This window comes from Leptonychotes weddellii, chromosome 12 (genome assembly GCF_054177405.1).
Source record: "Leptonychotes weddellii isolate Sample4059 chromosome 12, ASM5417740v2, whole genome shotgun sequence".
NCBI lineage: Eukaryota > Metazoa > Chordata > Mammalia > Carnivora > Phocidae > Leptonychotes > Leptonychotes weddellii.
Genome location: NC_138380.1, coordinates 64,996,811 through 65,018,011, shown reverse-complemented (window position 1 = coordinate 65,018,011; position 21,201 = coordinate 64,996,811). Strand labels below are relative to the sequence as shown.

Sequence of the window (21,201 nt, the reverse complement as noted above, 5' to 3'; positions counted from 1 at the left end):
AAAACATCGCATAGCACATTCCAAAAGTCAACAAATGATTTGCTAATTACTGGTGTGGGACTGTACTTGTGTTATTTGCTCATATAATTGAGTTGATGACATAATTACATGATTCTATAACAAAGCATTTCGTATGCTCTGAGGGAGACTTCTTTAAAAACAATTGCTTTGGATATGTATTATATTTATTTAAAGGTTTTATTTATTTATTTGAGAGAGAGAGAGAGAACAAGTGGGATGAGTTGCAGGGGGAGAAGCAGGCTGCCCACCAAGCAGGAAGCCCGATGCAGGGCTCGATCCCAGGACTCTGGGAACATGACCTGAGCTGAAGGCAGACGCTTAACCAACTGAGCCACCCAGGCGCCCCAGGATATGTATTATTTTTAACTGTACAATTTTGCTACATTTTTACAGTAATGTTAGAAAACTATTATTTTTCCCCCTGCTGAATTGGAGTACATATAGTCTACTCCCTAGGCAAGTAGGGGAAATTATACCAGTAAAGCAATGCAAATCAGAAAGTGGGGGCAGCGGGCTCAACCTTTGAGTGTCCTCAATGTAGGATCATCAGTTCAAAGGGGGTACGTATTTTCTAGACTGTTTTGCCAAACAGTCTAGAAATTTTCTTCAATTTTCTTCAATCTTCAATTTTTAGTTGCAACCCAAAAATATTCTCATATGTTGTCTCAGTCCTGTGCCAACATTAATTTTTATTAATGTAATTAGTTGAGTTTTATTTCATATAATTTAAACTAATTTAATAAGGGTTTACATTTTTGTTAGCAAAGTTTTGTTTTATTTTTTTATTTTTTATTTAAATTCAATTAATTAATTAATCAATCAATTAATTATTATTAGTTTCAGAGGTAGAGTTCAGGGATTCATCAGTTGCATACAACACCCACTGTTCATTACATCATGTATCTTCCATAATGCCCAACACCCAGTTACCCCATCCCACCACCCCCCTCTCCTCCAGCAACCTTCAGTTTATTTCCTGTGGTTAAGAGTCTCTTATGGTTTGTCTCCCTCTCTGATTTCATCTTGTTTCATTTTTTCCTCCCTTCCCCTATGCTCCTCTGTTTTGTTTCTTAAATTCTACATATGAGTGAAATCATATGACAATTGTCTTTCTGTGACTGACGTATTTCACTTAGCATAATACCCTCTAATTTCACCCACGTCGTTGCAAATGGCAAGATTTCATTTTTTTGATGGCTGAGTAGTATTCCATTGTGTGTGTGTGTGTGTGTATACACACACACCACATCTTCTTTATCCATTCATCTGTCGATGGACATCTGGGCTCTTTCCACTGTTGGCTATTGTGGACATTGGTGCTATAAACATTGGGGTGCAGGTGCCCCTTTGGATCACTACATTTCTATCTTTGTATATTTCCCCATATTTTAAAGTTGTCTGCATTTCTGAACATAGACTCTCTGTTAACCTTTGACCACTCCCTATTGGAATGTGGATACTGACTTAAATTTCTACTAAATTTTTATATATTTTTAGTGAATTTTCAACACTTGTATAGCAAGTTGTGATCTTTTCTTAAATATGCTTTTAAAATTTACATATAGTAAAATTTCCTTTTTTGATGTACAATTTCATGAGATTTGACAAAGACACTATTTGTCAATCACAGTCAAGATACAGTTTTTTTTTTTGTTGTTTTAATATTTATTTATTTTTTTATTTGCCAGAGAGAGAGGGAAAGAATAAGCAGGGAAAGTGGCAGGTAGAGGGAGAAGCAGGCTCCCCGCTGAGCAAGGAGACCAGTGCAGGACTCAATCCCAGGATCCTGGGATCATGACTTGAGCTGAAAGCATGCACTTAACCAACTGAGCCACCCAGGCATCCCAAGATACAGTTCTTTTACTTCCCCAAATTCCCTCATGCTTCCCCTTTATATTCCCACATCCCCTCACTCCCATCCTTACCCTCTAATAACCACCATTTGCTTTCTGATCCTATAGTTTTGCCTTTCCCAGAATGTCATCTAAGTGGAATGTTATAGTATATAAACCATTGAGTCTGGCTTCTTTTAGTTAGCATAATGTATTTGAAATTCATCCATATTGTTCATCAATATTTTATTCTTTTTTGTTGCTGAATAATATTTCATATTGATATATCTGAGTTTGTTTCACTCACCCATCAAAGGATATATGGGTTGTCAGTTTGGGGCAGTTATCAATAATTATATTTCATATGAATTGTGAAAAAATGAAAAGTGTATCCTATAAAAGTCTGAATACAGATTTTTGTGTGAATATGTTTTTTTCTTCTTTGATAAATACCCAGGAGTGGAATGACTGGGTTCCATAGTAGGTGTCTATCTAACCTAGAAACTACCAAACTCTTCCAGGGGCATCTGGGTGGCTCAGTTGGTTAAGCATCTGACTCTTGTTTTTGGTTCAGGTCATGATCTCAGGGTTGTGGGGTTGGGCTCTGCCCTGGGCATGGAGCCTGCTTAAGATTCTCTCTCTCCCTCTCCCTTTGCCCCTCCCTCTCTCTAATAAGAAAAAAAAAAAATTAGAAACTACCAAACTCTTCCAAAATGGTTTTTTGCCATTTTGCATTCCTCTTAGCCATATATAGCCAAATGTTAGCCATTGTGCATTTCTGTTAGTTGCTCTAAACTCCTTGATTCTTTTGCCTTCCTTTATATTGTATACATTTAAAAGGCATTTTAAACACCTGTTATCTCTCATGATACCCATAAATGTGCTGTCACTAAAATATACTAGTCTGTTTTTCTCTAGTGATATTAAAGATTTTTTTAATATTTAATTTTTGGCCATATGAAATTTATTGAATATACAGTATGCAGGATGGTACCAAGCTATTTCTTTTGCATACTGATACCATTTGCTAATGAGATGCTTTGGGGCTGCTCTACCTTTGCCCATTTCTCAATGGAATTCAATACATTTCTTCAAATGGGATCCTCCATTCCTTATCTTAGGCAGTTTATGATACCATTTTCCCAGTTGCCCAGGATGGAAAGAGGGGATTTATGATTCCTATCTCTTCCTTAGTTCCCATATCCAAAAGGTCACTGGGTTTCATCAAAACATTAATCCACTTCTCCCCATTGTCTTATACTTTCTTGCTCAGATCCCTTTGAGCCCTTCTGTACACTGGCCCAGGGTGATCTCTTAACATACAAATCTGAGCTAGTCAAGTCCCAAAGGCTCCAGTGGCTCCTCATTAGCAGGAAACACAACATCCTTCAAAATATGGTCTTTTTTTTTTAATCCTCCCCAGCTTCTTCTCCTTTACCTGACAAATGTCTGAATACAGAAGTCAGGCTGCCAGATTTTAAACTATGACTCTACCACTTACTGGTTTTTGACCTTAGACAAGTAACATAACCTCTCCATATACAATTGTATTCAAAGTAATATAGTGTATGAAAATGAAAGTATTTACAACACTGTGTTAGAAAAGTTTGACTTCTAACCTTCTTAGAAGAAAACAAATATCTTGTTATGTTTTTATTACAATCACATATCATGTTCCTGATCCATTAATACTCTGGAGCCAGACTACCTTGATATGAATCTCAGCTCCACCACTTAAGTTATATTCTCTTTGGCAAGCTACTTAACTTTGTTTCTTCATCTGTAAAATGGGAATAATAGTATCTGCTTCATCGTGATTATTGTAAGGGCCAAATGAATTAATATATCTAAATGAATTAATATATCTAAAACAATGCTAGTAAGCACCATTTTAAGTATTAGCTATTGTTATTATTTAACTGATGGGTAAGTCAGTCCCTAATTTCCCATCCATTGTTGGTGTCCTTCCAATAAATCCCGAACAACCAGTGCTTCCTTCTTTTTTTTTTTTCAAAGATTTTATTTTTTGACAGAGAGAGAGACAGCGAGAGAGGGAACACAAGCAAGGGGGAGTGGGAGAGGGAGAAGCAGGCTTCCCACCGAGCAGGAAGCCCAATGCAGGGCTCTATCCCAGGACCCTGGGATCATGACCTGAGCTTAAGGCAGACGCTTAACGACTGAGCCACCAGGCGCCCCCCCCCTTTTTTTTTTAAAGATTTATTTATTATAGAGACAGTGAGTAGGGCTGGATGGGGACAGAGGGAAAGGAATCTCAAGCAGACTCCCTGCTGAGCATGGAGCCCAACAAAGGGCTTGATCTCACAACCCTGAGATCATGACCTGAGTAAAACCGGAGTTGGAAACTTAACCAACTGAGCCACCAAGGCGCCCCCAGTGCTTCCTTCTATCATAGAAATTAGTACAATGTATTGAAATTACCTTTCTCACTTACATTTTAAGATGTCTGAAAGATATTTCCTTTGCCTCAAGCACTCTTGCCTCTAAGAACTCCCAGGGCTTGCCCTTCTTTTGCCTTAGGGCTTTCTCAGTCAGCCTACCTCTGCCTCTCCAAATACTCTAAAGGCATTCTGACCTTATGAATACAAACTTTAAATGAGAATCATACCATCACAGGTGGATTTTTATTGAGAAAGTATTTTTTGCATGAACTCAAGCCACCTTAATTCATCAGTTTTCTACAAAGCATAGCAAAAACTATATTTTTTCCATTTCATTTTACTGAAATTATTTTCATTGGGAGTATTTTTCTGTATAAATTATAAAGCAAGGAATTGATTCATCAATCAGTTTTTTTTGCATATATTTAATACTGCCAATTAGTTTTTGCTATTGAGTTCCTCAGGATCAAATTAAATTCTAAATTTTATTGATCCAGTTCATCTATTAAATTTGGTCAAGAACTGTGGCCAGTTTGGGGCACCTGGGTGGTTCAGTCCTTAAGTGTCTGCCTTCGGCTCAGGTCATGATTCCAGGGTCCTGGGATCGAGCCCCACATTGGGCTCCCTGCTCCGCGGGGAGCCTGCTTCTCCCTCTCCCACTCCCCCTGCTTGTGTTCCCTCTCTCGCTATATCTCTGTCAAATAAATAAATAAAATCTTAAAAAAAAAAAAAAAAAAAGAACTGTGGCCAGTTTTACTTTGTTAAATATTTCCATCAGGTCTAATGGTAGGGGTGGTCAGTTTTGGCAACTTTTAATCTTAGGTGTTCTTCAAGTTTTTTCTAATACGTTTGTCTTTGCAGTGTTAGCTGTTCTGGTTTTATTTCTTTTTTTTTTTCCATTTTTATTTATTTATTTATTTTATTATGTTATGTTAATCACCATACAGTACATCATTAGTTTTTGATGTAGTGTTCCATGATTCAATGTTTGCGTATAACACCCAGTGCTCCATTCAGTACGTGCCCTCTTTAATACCCAACACCAGGCTAACCCATACCCCCACCTCCCTCCCCTCTAGAACCCTCAGTTTGTTTCTCAGAGTCCATAGTCTCTCATGGTTCATCTCCCCCTCCGATTTACCCCCCTTCATTTTTCCCTTCCTACTATCTTTTTTTTTAAACATATAATGTATTGTTTCAGAGGTACAGGTCTGTGATTCAACAGTCCTACACAATTCACAGCGCTCACCACAGCACACACCCTCCCCAATGTCTATCACCCAGCCACCCCATCCTTCCCACCCCCCACCACTCCAGCAACCCTCAGTTTGTTTCCTGAGATTAAGAATTCCTCATATCAGTGAGATCAGAGAAAGACATGTATGATATGATCTCACTGATCTGGTTTTATTTCTAAAATGGAAACTCATTTGTTGTGATTTGGATAATTGTTTGAATTTACTTTTTAGCTAAAAATGAGAAAATTTTATCAATTCTTCAGGACCATTCTTGGGCTCAAAACATCTCACTCCATTTCCCTTCTCCCTTAAATGTCTTTATACCCTTCTTTCTCACCCCTCAGATGCCAGCTCAAGCATCACTTGCTCAGGGATGCCTCTCCTGATCTCTAAGGCTAGATCAAGTTTCCGACTTTATGCTTACATAATACACTTATTTTTCTTTCATCACTTATTGGACTTTATAAATATGTATTTCCATGAGTATTTATTGTATCCCTCATTAAACTTTGTTCCCTAAAGGCAGGAGCTTTGTTTCTCTTACCACTGGATCCCTAGCACATAAATGGCACTCAAGATTTATTGAAAGAATGATGAAAAGGAAAATGGTATGGACATACAATGTCTGACCAATACTAGGCATTCATTAAAACCTGCTTGTTTGTATTTCTATTATTGTTTATTTCTGGTTATGCTCTGACAGAAAATGATCATTTTTTTCCCTCAATACTATATTTGAAAATTGACTTTCTAATGCTATATATTTTTAAGCCTTTAATACCAAGCTACTCTAATAGTCTTCCCTTCTCTACAGGGTTGCCATACTGTGTAAGTCCAGGAGGGTACACTGTATTCTACCGAGCAGGGAGTTGTTTGATGTAGTATCATTGCATCCTCACCTCCCTCTGAGAAAGGGAAAGCATTTAGCTAATTCTTCAAGTTGGTTATAAGAGCAATTCTAAATCCTAGCTGTACATCAAAATTACATGGGACACTTTAAAAACAGAAATCCTGGGGCGCCTAAATGGCTCAGTTAGCTAAGCGTCTGCCTTCGGCTCAGGTCATGATCCCAGGGTCCTGGGATCCAGCCCCGCTTCTCCCCCTACCTCTGTTGCTCCCCTTGTTTGTGCTCTCTCGCTTTATCTCTCAAATAAATAAATAAATAAAATCTTTAAAAAAAACCCACACAAACAAATCCTTGAGCCCCACCCTACATTTATTGAGTCATTATTTAGTGAAACTCCCCCCATGACTTCAGAACCAGGGTTAGGAAACACTGGGTTGGAGCACAGGATGAGTGTGGGAAAGGTGGTTACACATTAATCTGGATAGGAAGGTTAGAGACCATGTAATTAGAGGCCCTGTATTCAATACTAAGGAAATGGAATTTAATTCTACATATACTAAGGAACCATGAAAGGTTTTCAGAAGGTAATGAAATAATCAGATCTGTAAGAAAGGTGAACTTGGCACCAGTGTGGCAGATACGCAGGCAGGGTGTAGAACCTCAGCCAGGGGAAGCCAGGGAGGAAGTTAAACAAACTTAGGAACAGGTGGTAAGGACTTGAACTAGGGTAGATACAGTGCAACCAGGGAGGAAGGGAATGGGAAAGCACTCACAAGACATTTGATAAGACCCAATAAATGGAATGTCTAGGATAAGAAAGGAGAGAGAGGCTGAAAACCACTCCAGGATTTCCAGGCTAAGCAACTGGATGCAATTTGATGATGCCACTAACCAAACAGAGAATACAAGTGGAAGGACAGAATTGAGCAAGCAGAGGAAACAGATTCTGTTTCCAGCTATGATGAAATAGAAGTTCCTTTTGTACGCCATTTAGGTAGAGCTAGAATAGCAGGAAATTGGAAATTAAGATCTAGAATTCAGAAGAGAATCTGAGGCTGAAATTTTAGGTTTGGGAGTCATCAGGGTATTTCAGTTGAGGCCATTGGAATGAATGAAACCGAACAGGGCATTGTCTATGTAGAATCAAAAGTGCTTAGCACAGAATTAGAGATAAAGCAGGCTTTCTCATTCAATTTACTTAACCATATAATTTTAATAAGGCTCAGAAAGAGCACCATTTGAAATAAGCAGAAATTAATGTGAAGTGTAAATTACGATGTATAAAAATTATCTGCGATCTTTAGGACAACTTCAAATATGACTACTGTATCTCTGTACTTACTTAGAATACATCAATCTGCTAGCTTGGAAAAACTAGTTTCTAAACTTATTAAATAGCAGATTAGTCAAGATGAGTCAGATGACTCAGATTACGAGTCAGTTAGCTCCTCATCTATGGTATCAGTACTCCCCTAAATGAAACAGATACTCGGTGATCTACTTCCTACAATGTAAAGGCAATATAATTCATTAAGCCAAATCATAAAAATACAACATTTATGTAATAAATGCAACTACTTATATCCAGACATTGTCACTTAATCTGTGTCTATATATGTGTGTGCTTGTATGCCAGGCACTTTTGTGTCATTTATTTTCATACAAATTCATGACTGGGTCTGGAATTATTTCAATAGAAAGCAAGCCAAATTTAAGATTCCTAGGACTGGCTACTTTTAGACAGTGAATGAACTTGTATATACTGAGTCCCAGAAATCTTTGTTTAAAGAGGGATCCAGGTTAATTATGAGGCAGGGGGTTTCAAGAACTATACTCTGGGAAATACTAATTTATACTAGTTACACATTTTAACTAAGACTTTTAAAAACATGTTGAGAAATTTTCTTGGATTACAGAAAAATGTTTGAAATAGCAGTGTTATGTGGTTTAAATAGGAAATATATTTTCTTTATTCAACTTTGTTAACTTTCAGTATATTTTGAAATGACACACAAAGTTATACCAAAGCTATATTTTAATTTCATTACATTGCACTCCAAATTCTTTACCATTTACGAAAAATAACTTTTATAAAGCATACTGTTTTGTCCATTAATATACAAGTGATCAATCTACACTTTTTTGCATGTTTCTCTCAAAAATTAGAATAGCTTATGAGGATATTATATAAAACTAACTGGTATATTACACACCAAACAGAAGTACAGATTCTGTACAATGTAATAGTATACATATATATTACAAGAGACTAAATGCCTTGTTAAAAGTAATAGTTTAAGAAATCTTTCATGGAAAAAAATCTGCATTACAAAATTTGTTGGCTTAAGTATCAGCTGCTTTCCTCTCATGAATTTCTTTCGGTCGGCATTAACTGTCCATTTAGCTTCATTAATAGTTTTACCACAAGGCCAGCCTACAAAGTAAAATATATGTCGGCAGTAAATATGAAACACATAAGAATGGGTAAATGACATACATGACAGTGGGCAGTTCCCTATCTATCTGAAAAGGAAGGAACATTCTTAGTAGGAAGCAGCTTGTCAAGAATAAAGAGAATACTTAGACTTTGAAGGGATTTAAGAAGCAACCTACCGGATGCAGCTAGTGGCTCAGATACAATACTGGTTAAGAAGAGGTAAGGACTACCTAATACCTTGATAAAAGAGATAGGGAATACTGACCAGACTTAAAGGAAATGGCAGAAAAAAGAGTTTCACTGTTATAAAACCGAAATAAATTATTCAGATAAGTTTCTGGCTTATTTGCTTAGGAAAGGCCTGCCTTTTTCCCCTTCGTCTTAAATATCTTAATTTCATACGATATCAAAGGTTTTCCTTGAAGCAAAATGGATTGTCACTTAAAAAAATTTTTTTCCTTTTTTTAAAAATTCAATTAACCAACATATAATACATCATTTGTTTTTGATGTAATGTTCAATGATTCATTAGTTGCGTATAACACCCAGTGCTCATCACATCACTAATACAGTAGTTCATTAGAAGTCCAAAGTAAATGATAAGTACTTACCTGTTTTGTGTGTACTATAAAGCTCATTTTATTTTCCATACTATGGATCTGAAAACATGTATCAGCATCCCCCAATTGCCACATAAAACAACCATACTTAAGACTGATGAGTAAAGCCTGCAACATAATTAGAAACTGTTTTATTAAAATATATATTAAAAACAACACCTATCTTCTCTTACTATCTACAATGACCTAGTTGACCTAGTCATGTCTAAACATAATGGTTTTGAATGTTAGAATAAAATCTATTTGAGGTACCTACATTAACTTCACACAGCCTAAAGTACAGAGCCACACAGATGGTAGACTCTCAGGAGACTGTCTTAAGCAATGATAAATTGTTTGTATCAGACTGACAAAATATTTTAAAGATGCCTGTTCTGTGGTATGTATACACACACACACACTCTCTCTCTCTCTCTCGGGAATATTATTCAGCCATGAGAAAAGAAGAAAGTACTGCCATTTTCGACAACATGGATAGACCTCGAGGTCATTATGCTAAGTGAAATAAGTCAGAAAAAGACTAATAGTATAGGATATCACTTAATTCGGAGTCTAAAGAAGCTGAAGTCACAGACACAGAAACAGAATGGTGGCTACCAAGGGCTGGGGGATGGGTGAAATGAGGAGATGTTGGCCATAGAGTACAAACTTGCAGGTATAAGATGAGTAAGTTCTGGGGAATCTAACGTACAGCATTGTGACTATAGTTAACAGTACTATAATATATACTCCAAGTTACTGAAAGAGTAGATCTTAAATGTTCTCATCACAAAAAAGATGGTAATTATGTAACATGATGGAGGTGTTAGCTAATGCTATGGTAATAATCATTTTGCAATATATAAGTATACCAAATCAACCCATTGTATACCTTAAGCATACTCAATGTTATATGTCACTTATGTTTCAATAAAGCTGAGAAAAAAGATGCCCATTCTCTCAGTGACTTTCAAGAAAATTAAATGTCGGGGCACCTGGGTGGCTCAGTTGGTTAAGCGACTGCCTTCGGCTCAGGTCATGATCCTGGAGTCCCTGGATCGAGTCCCGCATCGGGCTCCCTGCTTGGCGGGGAGTCTGCTTCTCCCTCTGACCCTCCCCCCTCTCATGTGCTCTCTGTCTCTCTCATTCTGTCTCAAATAAATAAATAAAATCTTTAAAAAAAAAAAAAAAGAAAATTAAATGTACAGGTTTTTACTTTCTGCATATTAAAAACATTCCCTTTTACTTTATTCAGTACCTTTTGAATATTCACATGGTACTTTCAGATCTGAAATTTATGTAATGAGGTAACATGCTGACTTAGGCAATTCCGTCTCACTGAAAATAAGTACAGTGATACAGCTATTGTAAAAATAAGTATAATTTTTAAAATAACATACCCTTCATAAATTCATCAAATTATTTAAAACAAATATTAGAATAACCTATTCCTATATTTTCCTAATGAAAAGCTATATTTAAATAGGCATTCAATGTATCTTTTTGATTTTTTTTTTTTTTTAAGATTTTATTTATTTATCTGACAGAGAGAGACACAGCAAGAAACAGAACACAAGCAGGGGGAGTGGGGGAGGGAGAAGCAGGCTTCCTGCTGAGCAGGGAGCCCGATGCGGGGCTCGATCCCAGGACGCCGGGATCATGACCTGAGCTGAAGGCAGACGCTTAACCGACTGAGCCACCCAGGTGCCCCTCTTTTTGATTATTTTAAAATAAGTCTCTCCTAGCAGTAACTTTCATTTTCTTGCCCTAAAAATATATTCTTTATATACACATGTACAAAGAAAGTATTTGTGCATCCTTTAAAATACATGTCTAAGAACATCTGTATTCTGACTAGCAGTTCTTAACATATTGATTATAAGCAATTGAAGTTATATGAAAAAGATATGGTTTAGGGCATTTTTAAAGTGAGGTTCTTAAATGAAACAGTATAATTAATTTTCACGAGTGTACATTATGTATAATGGGAAACTAATAATATCTTCTTTAAAATTAGCCACCCACATTTATACTGTAAAATACAGCTTTATAGATAGGGTATGCTAAAATAGCTGTTTACCAAGGTACACACTGAAACACTGAGTCAAGATATAATACCTTAAACTGTCTATCTTTTAGATCAGTTGTTTGAAATCTGTTTAATCAAGATGCAGAAAATGTTCATTAGTATGGCCTCAAAACAGTTTAATTTACAGAAAAAAAAATAAACTTGTGGTACAAGTCCTCAATTATATGGCCAACATAAATTGGTATCAGCGAAGGGTAATCTGTTGCCTGGGTGTGGCAGTAGTACTATTATGGTTAAAGATATATTAACAAGTACAGTTCAGTGATGAAATAGCAATACATTCACTATATAAAACACTGATCTACAACACAGTGTATTATACATTCAACAGTGTCTACATTTTATGTAAGTAGGACAGAAAAATCTCTGATGAGCATATGAAATTGGCTGGGCTATACTTTCCAATGGGAATCTCTCATTATTTCAAAGAGAAACAAGATATAGATGATAGAAGTAACTGATAGAAAAAACACAGCTGTATTCTATCTATGGCTTTTCATAGATTTAATCTCTGAAGCTATTATATCCCAAGTAGAGTTTTAAATGTAAATGAAGGTATTTTTGCAAATGAAGATGTTTATTCTCTTAAAGTAAGCTTGTCAAATTCACCCCTAGCATATCTTGATGACTGTAAGACAAGGGAAGACAAGCTGACTGCTCCCACCTTTGATGATTAGAAAATATAATCAACTTAGAGCTTTCATAGGTGCTGTAAATTTATCAGTGGTTTACAGAGCACAAGGTAATAGTTAGATGGACAGAAAACATTGTTACCCTTTGGTTTAATCCCTTCTTATAACCAAAGACAGTATTTTTATTTATATTTCTAGAAATCAAACATCTTATCCTAAAAAAGCATACTGTTAACTAATAATATTGTTATCCTCTGCCTGCTACTGCAGTCTCACTTACTCCTGGACCAGAATATTATTCATAATGTGAAATGTTTTAAGATAATGCTGACCCATCATATGGGAACTAAATAACACGTTTTATCGTTGCCTAAACTTGGGATGCTACCAAAAGTCAAACATACACTATAGCTTACAGAAGAGGCTTGGTGTCATACCCACAGCATCACATTTAGTTCAATAAAGGATTTGTAAATGTTGTATAAAATGCTCTGAAATAGCAGAGGAAAAATTTCTTGAAATGCTTATAAGGGGAATTTCTCCTTCAATTTCCTTTAACAAACAGTACAAAAGAAATAGAAAAATGATTACAAACTAATAAGAAGCAGCCTATTTTGTATGAGTAAAGTAGCTTAAATAGAAAATGATAATAAGCAAATGACCCAAAAGCAAGCTGGTATCAGAGACTTCAAAAAAATCAAGTTCCAGATAAACTCCTGAAGTCAGTCCCTATTCAGCTCTATGTCCCTATATATTCTCTGTCTCCATTCACAGGCATATCCAAGAGCATGGGAAAATAGCTGTGTCTGGAGTTATCACAAAATGACTGAATTACTTTCAGAAGTTATGTGATTACACAATAAAAGCTTATGAAAATGATGAAAATAAAAATTAGGCTTATGATAAAATTTCCTAATCTAAAATGCCTTTTCTAACATATAAGCTTAGTTATTACCTCAACTGATCTATTCATAGACAAATCTGAATGAACAAAATTAATGATTTTTCTTAGCTTCCTATTACAAACTAGAAAGCTGTTAATCCTGATAAATGTGTTAAATATGCTGAAAATAATTGATAATCCCAAATTTTATATTATAATGACTCTGATTAGAAAAAGGAGTATAAAAGAGTAACAAGCCTCTGATGGCAAAGCTCTGAAGTGATCTAAGAATAGTCCCTTCCACACTTCATCTTGCCTGTTCCCCAAAAGGCTCTTACTACTAATTCTGATTTCCAAAGTGAATCCCTTGTATCAGATATTATATTTTTCTTTTTTTAATCTGTATTTTTTTCATTTAAACTTAATTGAATTGTTTGAATAGGTAATATTATCACAGTTAAAAAAATTTTTAAGTTGCAAAATGGTACATAGTAAAGTCTCCCTTCTACTCTTGTTCCCAGTTACCTGGTTGCCTTCTCTAAAGGCTTTATGAATTTTTACTCATACACAAGCAATATGTATTTATGTAAATATAGTCTTCACTTCCCCCATTTCTACACAAATAGTAACCTATTACATATGGTTCACCACTATGCTTTTTCACTAAATATATCTTGGAAATCATTCTATACATTCTTCATTCTTTTATATGGCTGCACAGTATTTCAACATAGAAATGTACTATAATTAATATAATTATATAATTAGTATATGTTAATAATATAATTAACCCTTACTGACAATCATTTACTTTTCATCCCTCATCCTTTGCTATTACAAATGAAATTGCAATGAATAGTCTTATATATTTGTCATTTCTAGATTTTTCATATAGGCTGGTACCATTTTTTTTAGACATTATAAAATGTAACTGGTCAAAAATAGCTGAAAAGCTGAAAATCTACCTTAGTTTCCATGTTGAGGAGATGAAGTCCTTTTATATTCACTCCTACATACACAGGGATGACTTTATGATTGCTGGGGCTTGCCTTTGTAAATATCTGTCCTGTGAAAAAAGCTGCTCCATATGTAGGAATTTCCCAACAATTCTGTAAGAACATGCGCTGAAGGTGATGCATTTCTTTACTGACACCCTCACTTGTACTAAGATTCTAAAAACAAAGTAAAATAAAAGAGATGTGAAAAGAGAACATACCTTTGATAATCCAAATAGGTCAACTAAGCAGTTTCTAAAATCATGGCTGCCCCCAAAGAAGAATAAAATTGTGACATTACCCCAAAAACAAGTTTTCTTTTGAGATGTTAATATTTAAAAAAGTAAAGAAATATCATAATCTAAAAATACTGTTTGTCTATTCTATTAGGTTTTAAGTGCCCCTTGGACAGGGATAGTGTATAATTTCATGTGTGTGTGTGTGTGTTGTGTGTGTGTGTGTGTTTAATCTCTAGTCCTTACCACAGTATCCAGCATACAGAAGGTGTTCAGTAAAAGATTCCACATTATTAAAAATAAAAATATGCTACTTCCAGTTTCATGTGAACTAGAAAATCCATTTTTAATTTCAGGACTGTAAATTTAATGTACCTATATTTAAAACATATTAAACAATTTCAAACAATTTAATTTACAAAATTTCAACTAGGATATAAAGTGTCTTTTTATTTCTATTAAACAGCTTACCTTGTATTCATGAAGTATTCGGTTTGTCCAGTGAGGTGCCTTACTTTTTAGTTTGGTAACAGGTACAATGGATTTTAGGTTTTCTTCACTGTAAGCAAATATGCCAACATGCTTTAAATAAATCATTTTTAGCAGTAAGTACATAAATCATCCAGAAACAAACTGCTTTAAGTAACATGATTTTTTAGCTGAAAAATCTATATTGTACAATATTAGAGAACTCTCAAAATTTTAAGCAAAAGGCCACAATCCCAACATTCTCATTTAAGAGAAATGTTTCTTCTTTCAACAGCCACAAAATATTTTTGAAAATTGAAAACCACGATAAAGCTTCAGTGTTTAAAACTTCAGTGTTTTCTCTCAAAGACTGAACATGTAGCTAGTTTTTGTGGTAGATCTTAAACGCATCTACTTACCGAGTCAGGTTTTAATGAACTTATTTAATGTAATAGAGAGAGATAAAGAAGAAAAAAATATAAGGTATATCAAGGGGTGCCTGGCTTGTTCAGTCAGTAGAGCATACAACTCTTGATCTTAGGGTTGTGGGTTTGAGCCCCACGTTGGGTGTAGAGATTACTTAAAAAAATAAAATCTTTAAAAAAAATAAGATATATCAAACCATAGTCAAATATAAGAAAAGTAACTTTGGAGAGAGTATAACTTTAAGAATGCTTTACTATTGTTCTGTTTTTTCCTTATTCCATGCCTTGTATCCTTTAGTTCCAAACCAAAGTATAAATATTTCTTAATAACATTTTTAAACTTTCTCAGTTAAACAGAATCTCAAGCACAGCACAAGACCACATGTTGTATTAAATACTTACTTTAGGAAACCTTGCTTGTGTTTCTTACTCTCATAATTTCCATAAACTATTTGCAACAGTAGACTTGCCAATGTTATCAGTTTAGCATCAGGAGCTGTATAAAAGCCCTTCAATAAATTATATCTGGCTTCATCAAAGAGAATAAGAATAGCTAGTGGGTCTTCAATCTTAAAAGGAAAAAGTATAATTTGGTTATTGGGCTATAATTTCCTGTTACAAAAATACAACTTATCACTTTCTAATATGGAAAAGCAAAAGCTACATATCCTATATATAAATGAGCTGCTATTGATTTAGAGCAGAGGTTGACAAATTTTTCCTGTTCAGGGCCAGATAATAATATTTTAAGCTTTATGAGTCACAAAGTCTTTCTTACAACTACCCACCTCAGCTACTGTAGCACAAAAGCAGCCACAGACAATCTAGTAAGACACGGGTGTGGCTGTGTTCTAATAACACTTTTTATATATGGATACTCAAATTTAAATTTCATAAAATTTTCACATGACATGAGATATTATCCTTTTGATTTTTTTCAACCATTAACAGCTTGTGGGGTATATAAAAATAAACAGCAGGTCAAATATAGCATAGGCTATAGTTTGTTTATCTCTGATTTACAGTCTAATAAGAGATTATCATTGGTTTATAGATATGGATAACTTCTAGCACAATTTTACCTAAATTATATTTATATGCCTCAAACATTATTCTACATGTTTCACACAATATATTAGTGAACCTCAAGGAAGATAAAAGGAAGCAAGTTAATTCCTAGGAGGGCACATGTAGTTTTAAAAAACCTTATTTAAAAACTTTTTTAAAAATTTTATTTGGCTAAAAAAACTTGGCACTTTGAAATAACACTAAAGGAGAGCAGAAGATTTTTTTTCTAAGTTTCGAACTCTTTATAAAGTTTCATTTTATCCAATAAGATTAACAAAGATTGAAAAGCTAGCCTACAGAATATACTTCTGCTCCAACTGGAAACAGTTACATAGAGTTTCTGAATGAATACTTAAAGTAGTTCCAGGGCGCCTGGGTGGCTCAATCAGTTAAGTGTCTGCTTTCAGTTCAGGTCGTGATCCTGGGGTTCTGGGATGGAGCCCGGAGTTGGGCTCCCTGCTCAGCGGGGAGTCTGCTTCTCTCTCTCCCCCTGCCCCTCCACCCAGCATGTGCTCTCTCTCTTGCTTGCACTCTCTCAAATAAATAAATAAAATCTTAAAAAAGTATTTCCAAATACAATTCAAAGTGATCTCAAATCCTTATGGTAAAAGTTATTTTGTCTAACTAAAATAATCTTATAATGCTCTATATAATACGAAAAAACAACTGAAAGAGAATTTCATGGGGAAAAAAGATGAGAGGATTATTCTGGATTAAAAGAGACTAAAGAGATAACATTCAAATACAAAGTATGAACCTTGACTAGATCCTACATATGGGAGCTATATAAGATTTTTAAACAACTGGGGAAAATCTAAATATGGATCACATATTAGATATTATTATGTATTTTTTTAAATTTAATTGCTCTGGTTAGAACTTCACTACTATGTTAAATAGCAGTGCTGAAAGCTTGCCTCCTTGTCTTGTTCCTGATCTTAGGAGGAAAGCTCTCAACATTTCATCGAGTATGATGTTAGCTGTGAGTTTTACATAAATGCCACTTACCATGTTGAGGAAGTTCCCATCTATTCCTAATTGTAAGAGTTTTATCATTGAAAGGGTACTGGATTTTGTCAAATGCATTTTCTGTGTCAATTGAGATGATCAACTGTGGTTTTTTTCTTAAGATTTATTTATTAGAGAGCATGAGCACAAGTGGGGGGGGAGGGGCAGAGGAAGAAACAGACTCCCCACTGAGCAGGGAGCCTGACGGGGTCGGGGAGGTGGAGGGGTGCGGGCTCCATCCCAGGACCCTGAGATCATGACCTGAGCTGAAGGCAGCTGCTTAACTGACTGAGCCACCCAAGGCGCCCCTTCCTCTGTTCTATTTATGAAATTCTAACATTTTTTTATGAATAATCTAAATCTGTTTTTGGTAAATTTCATACAAATTTTTATGTAACTCCCAATATATGTCACTGAAAGGATCATATCTGTCTTTGGTTTGATAATATAAGAGGGACAATATGAGTGATCAGGTATAAAACAGTTACCAAGTTTGTACATGGTCGATGAACCTTTTATATACTAAAATTTCCTTAACTTTGTTTAATATTTCCTTGGATAAGAATCAGGAAATGCATTGTATGTTTTTTCTTTGCCAAAGTTATGAGCCCTTGGAACTTTTTTTTTTCAATTTTAAAAAATTTTTAGACTATCACACTAGTTTAACTTGTAATATCCACCTTAAGTTTCTTTGTTGTCCATTCATCCTTCAGATAGCATTATCCCACCTCTCCTCTAAAATCTACAGTAATTCAAATTCAAATGTACTTGTCTGGAACAAATCTTTTTATCAAATGTAAATTCTATCCGCATTTTTTACTATCTATATAATTCTCTGCTTGATTTGGAAACTTACTAACTATTGAGAATAACTTTTTATGTCCCTTTTGCAAATATAATCTTCTCCACTCAGAATGTATTTTGTTCTCCTCCCACACCAACCTATCTCTTTGCTCCTTTGAAACTTATACACTGATTAGCCCTTTATTAAGTTTATCTTTGATAGTATACTTCCCAGCTATTCTAAAATTCTTTTTGGTATAATCTGTCTTCCATCTGGTTGTTAATTCTCTTTAGGATAGACTCTCTATTTCTTTTGTTTCTAAAACAATGGAGGTGGAAATAAAAAAAAAACAATTAGGGGCTTTGTAAGTAGACTAACTCAAACTCTACCATTTACCCTAGGGATGTGAGGATTAAAAGAAAAACAAAAGTAAAACCTCCTCATATAGGAAGAGAACAATTTCTGTTTCTAGTGCCTACCACAGGAATTCAATAGATTCTGTGCATTTATATGACTATAAGTAAGATTTCCAAGCAAACCTTTTTTTCAACTTCCAAAGGAAGTCTCACATCTCTTCTTAGGAAAAGCTGTGGTGTTTCCCTTTGGGGATCCAAATTAGTCAATTCAGCAAGTATTTCTGGCCAGTCACGAACATGTTGCAAGGGTTTATGATAAGGCTTGAGTTGAAGGCCTGAAAAACATCTTTCCTTTTATAAATAATAATGTAAAAATAAGTTACATCAACACATAGAAAATTTGTATTGAACTATCTGTACTTAAGTGCTGAATACACACAAATTAAATGTCTAAATTTAAGTCACTGACTTTATAACCAATTATATCACAACCCAATTTTAGGTTAAGAGCTTTTGTTTTTAAGAGTATAAGAATTATGAGAATTCCTAAAACAAATAAAACATATCAAATGTATGTAAGATCTTTAATTCCATTATAGTCTATTTAATTATGATCCAATTAGTAGGATCTGGTGTTTTAAAAAAAATACAATTAAACATTAAATAACCAATCACAATAACTTCAATGTATTTGCAATACTTTGCTTGAAAGATAAATCTATAGTGGCATCGGGTTGGTCTTAAAAAAAGAATTTGATGGAAAACTAATATAAAGAAAAAGGAACATTTACATTATTTCGGGTGAAATGAGCACTGAAAATAAAGGCAAGTTGGATGAGCACTACATTTAGTGGCATTCAAATCAAATTCCATTGCCAGAGAAGAAACGTTTTCAAATACTTAAAAAACGCTTTGAATGAAGGGGGGATGAGGGTTCCCAAAGGCTTACCTGTTTCAACAGTTGGATCACTAGTAATTTATATAAAAGAGAAGATCATCGTAGCACTTCAAAATTTAAAGTCATTAAGAAACTGATGCTATACTTAAGTTTACCAATCCACTCTCACAAAGGAATAGGTTTACACAACAGAGTAACAACTTTCTTACTGAGGTTTTCTGAACAGATCCAAATAGTGAAGTATTGCTGTGTTTCTTGAGAGAGACGCATTCCTTCCATTATCTGCTGCACTGTGGTATTATTTCCATGCTTCAGTTCAACAGAACGGTATGATCCATCCATTCTGTATATTCGAACCTTTTCATACTAGGACAAAGAACAATAATAAATTATGCAACCTGGTTAGAAGTTATATATCCCAGCCTAACAAAATGCTTCAATTTCAACTTCATATGTTTTATTATAGATTTCAAACATGGAAAATAACAGAAAACTGCTTCGAGTATCTGTTGGCATGGTTTAAAAAAATTTTTATTTCCATTATGTTTTCCAGTGTTTTCCTCTGGATGTTTCAGGTCAAATATAAGGCAAATGGCTCTTAATAAATACTCAACTTCAAATTCTTCTGGGAGATGTTTTAAAGCTGTTACTGAACTAAATAGGTATCATATGGGACACAGAGACTTGGTTACCAAGTCTAGTGTTAGTCAGGTATCTCATGAGTCTAGTGGGCCACAAATAATACTGTAGAAATGTGTACTAGAAATAATTTTTCCTAAGAGGAATCTGTGATGGAAGACTGCCTGTGAAAGTTATGGAACAATGGACCCTGAGCCAGTTTCTTTCCTCTTGTTCAGAACATCTCAGAAAGTAGTAATATTCTCAATATGTTTTATTAAAAATCCCTGTCACCTATTTTGCCCATCCCTCACCCATCCCTCCTCTCTAGCAATCAACACTTTGTTCTCTTTATTTAGGAGTCTGTTTTTTTTGTGTTTGGTTTTTTAGATTCCACATACAAGTGAAATCATATGGCATTTGTCTTTCTGTCTGACTTATTTCACTTAGCATAATAAATACCCTCTAGGTCCATCCGTGTCGTTGCAAATGACAAGATTTCATTCTTTTTTTATGGCTGAGTAATATTCCATTGTCTATATATACCACCTCTTCTTTATCCATTCATCTATTGATGTACACTTAGGTTGCTTCCATATCTTGGCTACTGTAAATAATATTGCAATAAACATAGAAATGCACATATCTTTTCACACTTGATCTTAGCCAAAAGGCTGAGGAGCAATTGCATGTATCTTTTCAAATTAGTGTTTTCATTTTCTTTGTGTAAATACCCAGTAGTGGAATTACCAGATCGTATGGTACCTCTATTTTTAATTTTTGGGGGAACCTCCATACTGTTTTCCACAGTGGTTGCACCAATCTACATTCCCACCAATAGCAAGGGTTCCACTTTCTCCAGCACTTGTTATTTTTTACCTTTTTGAAACTAGCCATTCTGTCTGGTGTGAGGTAATATCTCATTGTCATTTTTCAATGTAGTCTCAATACATTTTATTGCCCAAACAACTTCCAGCTCAGTTCATTTTGGATGGAAGTACTAATTCCTTTTATCTTGTTCATTTAGAATATAAAAATTATTCCAGGAATAATAATGTGCCCTATACAATTAAAAATAAATTGTAATCAAGTATAATATAAGGGTGCCTGTACTGCTTTCCTTAACTTTGTCTTGTGCTCATGGAATAGTATTTTGACAAAATCTGTTGAGTGTGTGGTGAGTGTGTATGCTAATATTCCTTAAAGGCAGAGATCATATATTTATTCTTTATCACCTGTCACTTTCAGCATTTCAAAGTGTTAAATTCACAGAAATACTCCACAAATACTTATTGCCTAATTGATGGAAATGTCTGGAAAGGCTCAGAGATTATATCTGTTGATATCAAGTTTTAATACTTTGGTATA

At 34.8% G+C, this 21,201-nt stretch overlaps 2 protein-coding genes across 3 annotated transcripts in view; one reads left to right on the top strand and one right to left on the bottom strand.

Annotated features, from left to right (window-relative positions):
- The window catches only part of LOC145716576 (uncharacterized), a 94,320-nt gene that overhangs the window by 52,390 nt on the left and 20,729 nt on the right, over positions 1–21,201 (top strand). The window lies entirely within an intron of this gene.
- Positions 8,355–21,201, bottom strand: part of KRIT1 (KRIT1 ankyrin repeat containing) — a 35,339-nt gene continuing 22,492 nt past the window's right edge. For both annotated transcript variants that reach the window (XM_081800562.1, XM_081800563.1), the window contains 7 exons: positions 19,425–19,581; positions 18,501–18,652; positions 15,504–15,670; positions 14,680–14,767; positions 13,943–14,149; positions 9,386–9,502; positions 8,355–8,771 (listed from right to left, as the gene is read on the bottom strand). In XM_081800562.1, the coding sequence (XP_081656688.1) occupies positions 8,703–8,771; positions 9,386–9,502; positions 13,943–14,149; positions 14,680–14,767; positions 15,504–15,670; positions 18,501–18,652; positions 19,425–19,581 (957 nt within the window). In that variant the 3' untranslated portion in view covers positions 8,355–8,702. The remainder of the gene's footprint in view (positions 8,772–9,385; positions 9,503–13,942; positions 14,150–14,679; positions 14,768–15,503; positions 15,671–18,500; positions 18,653–19,424; positions 19,582–21,201) is intronic.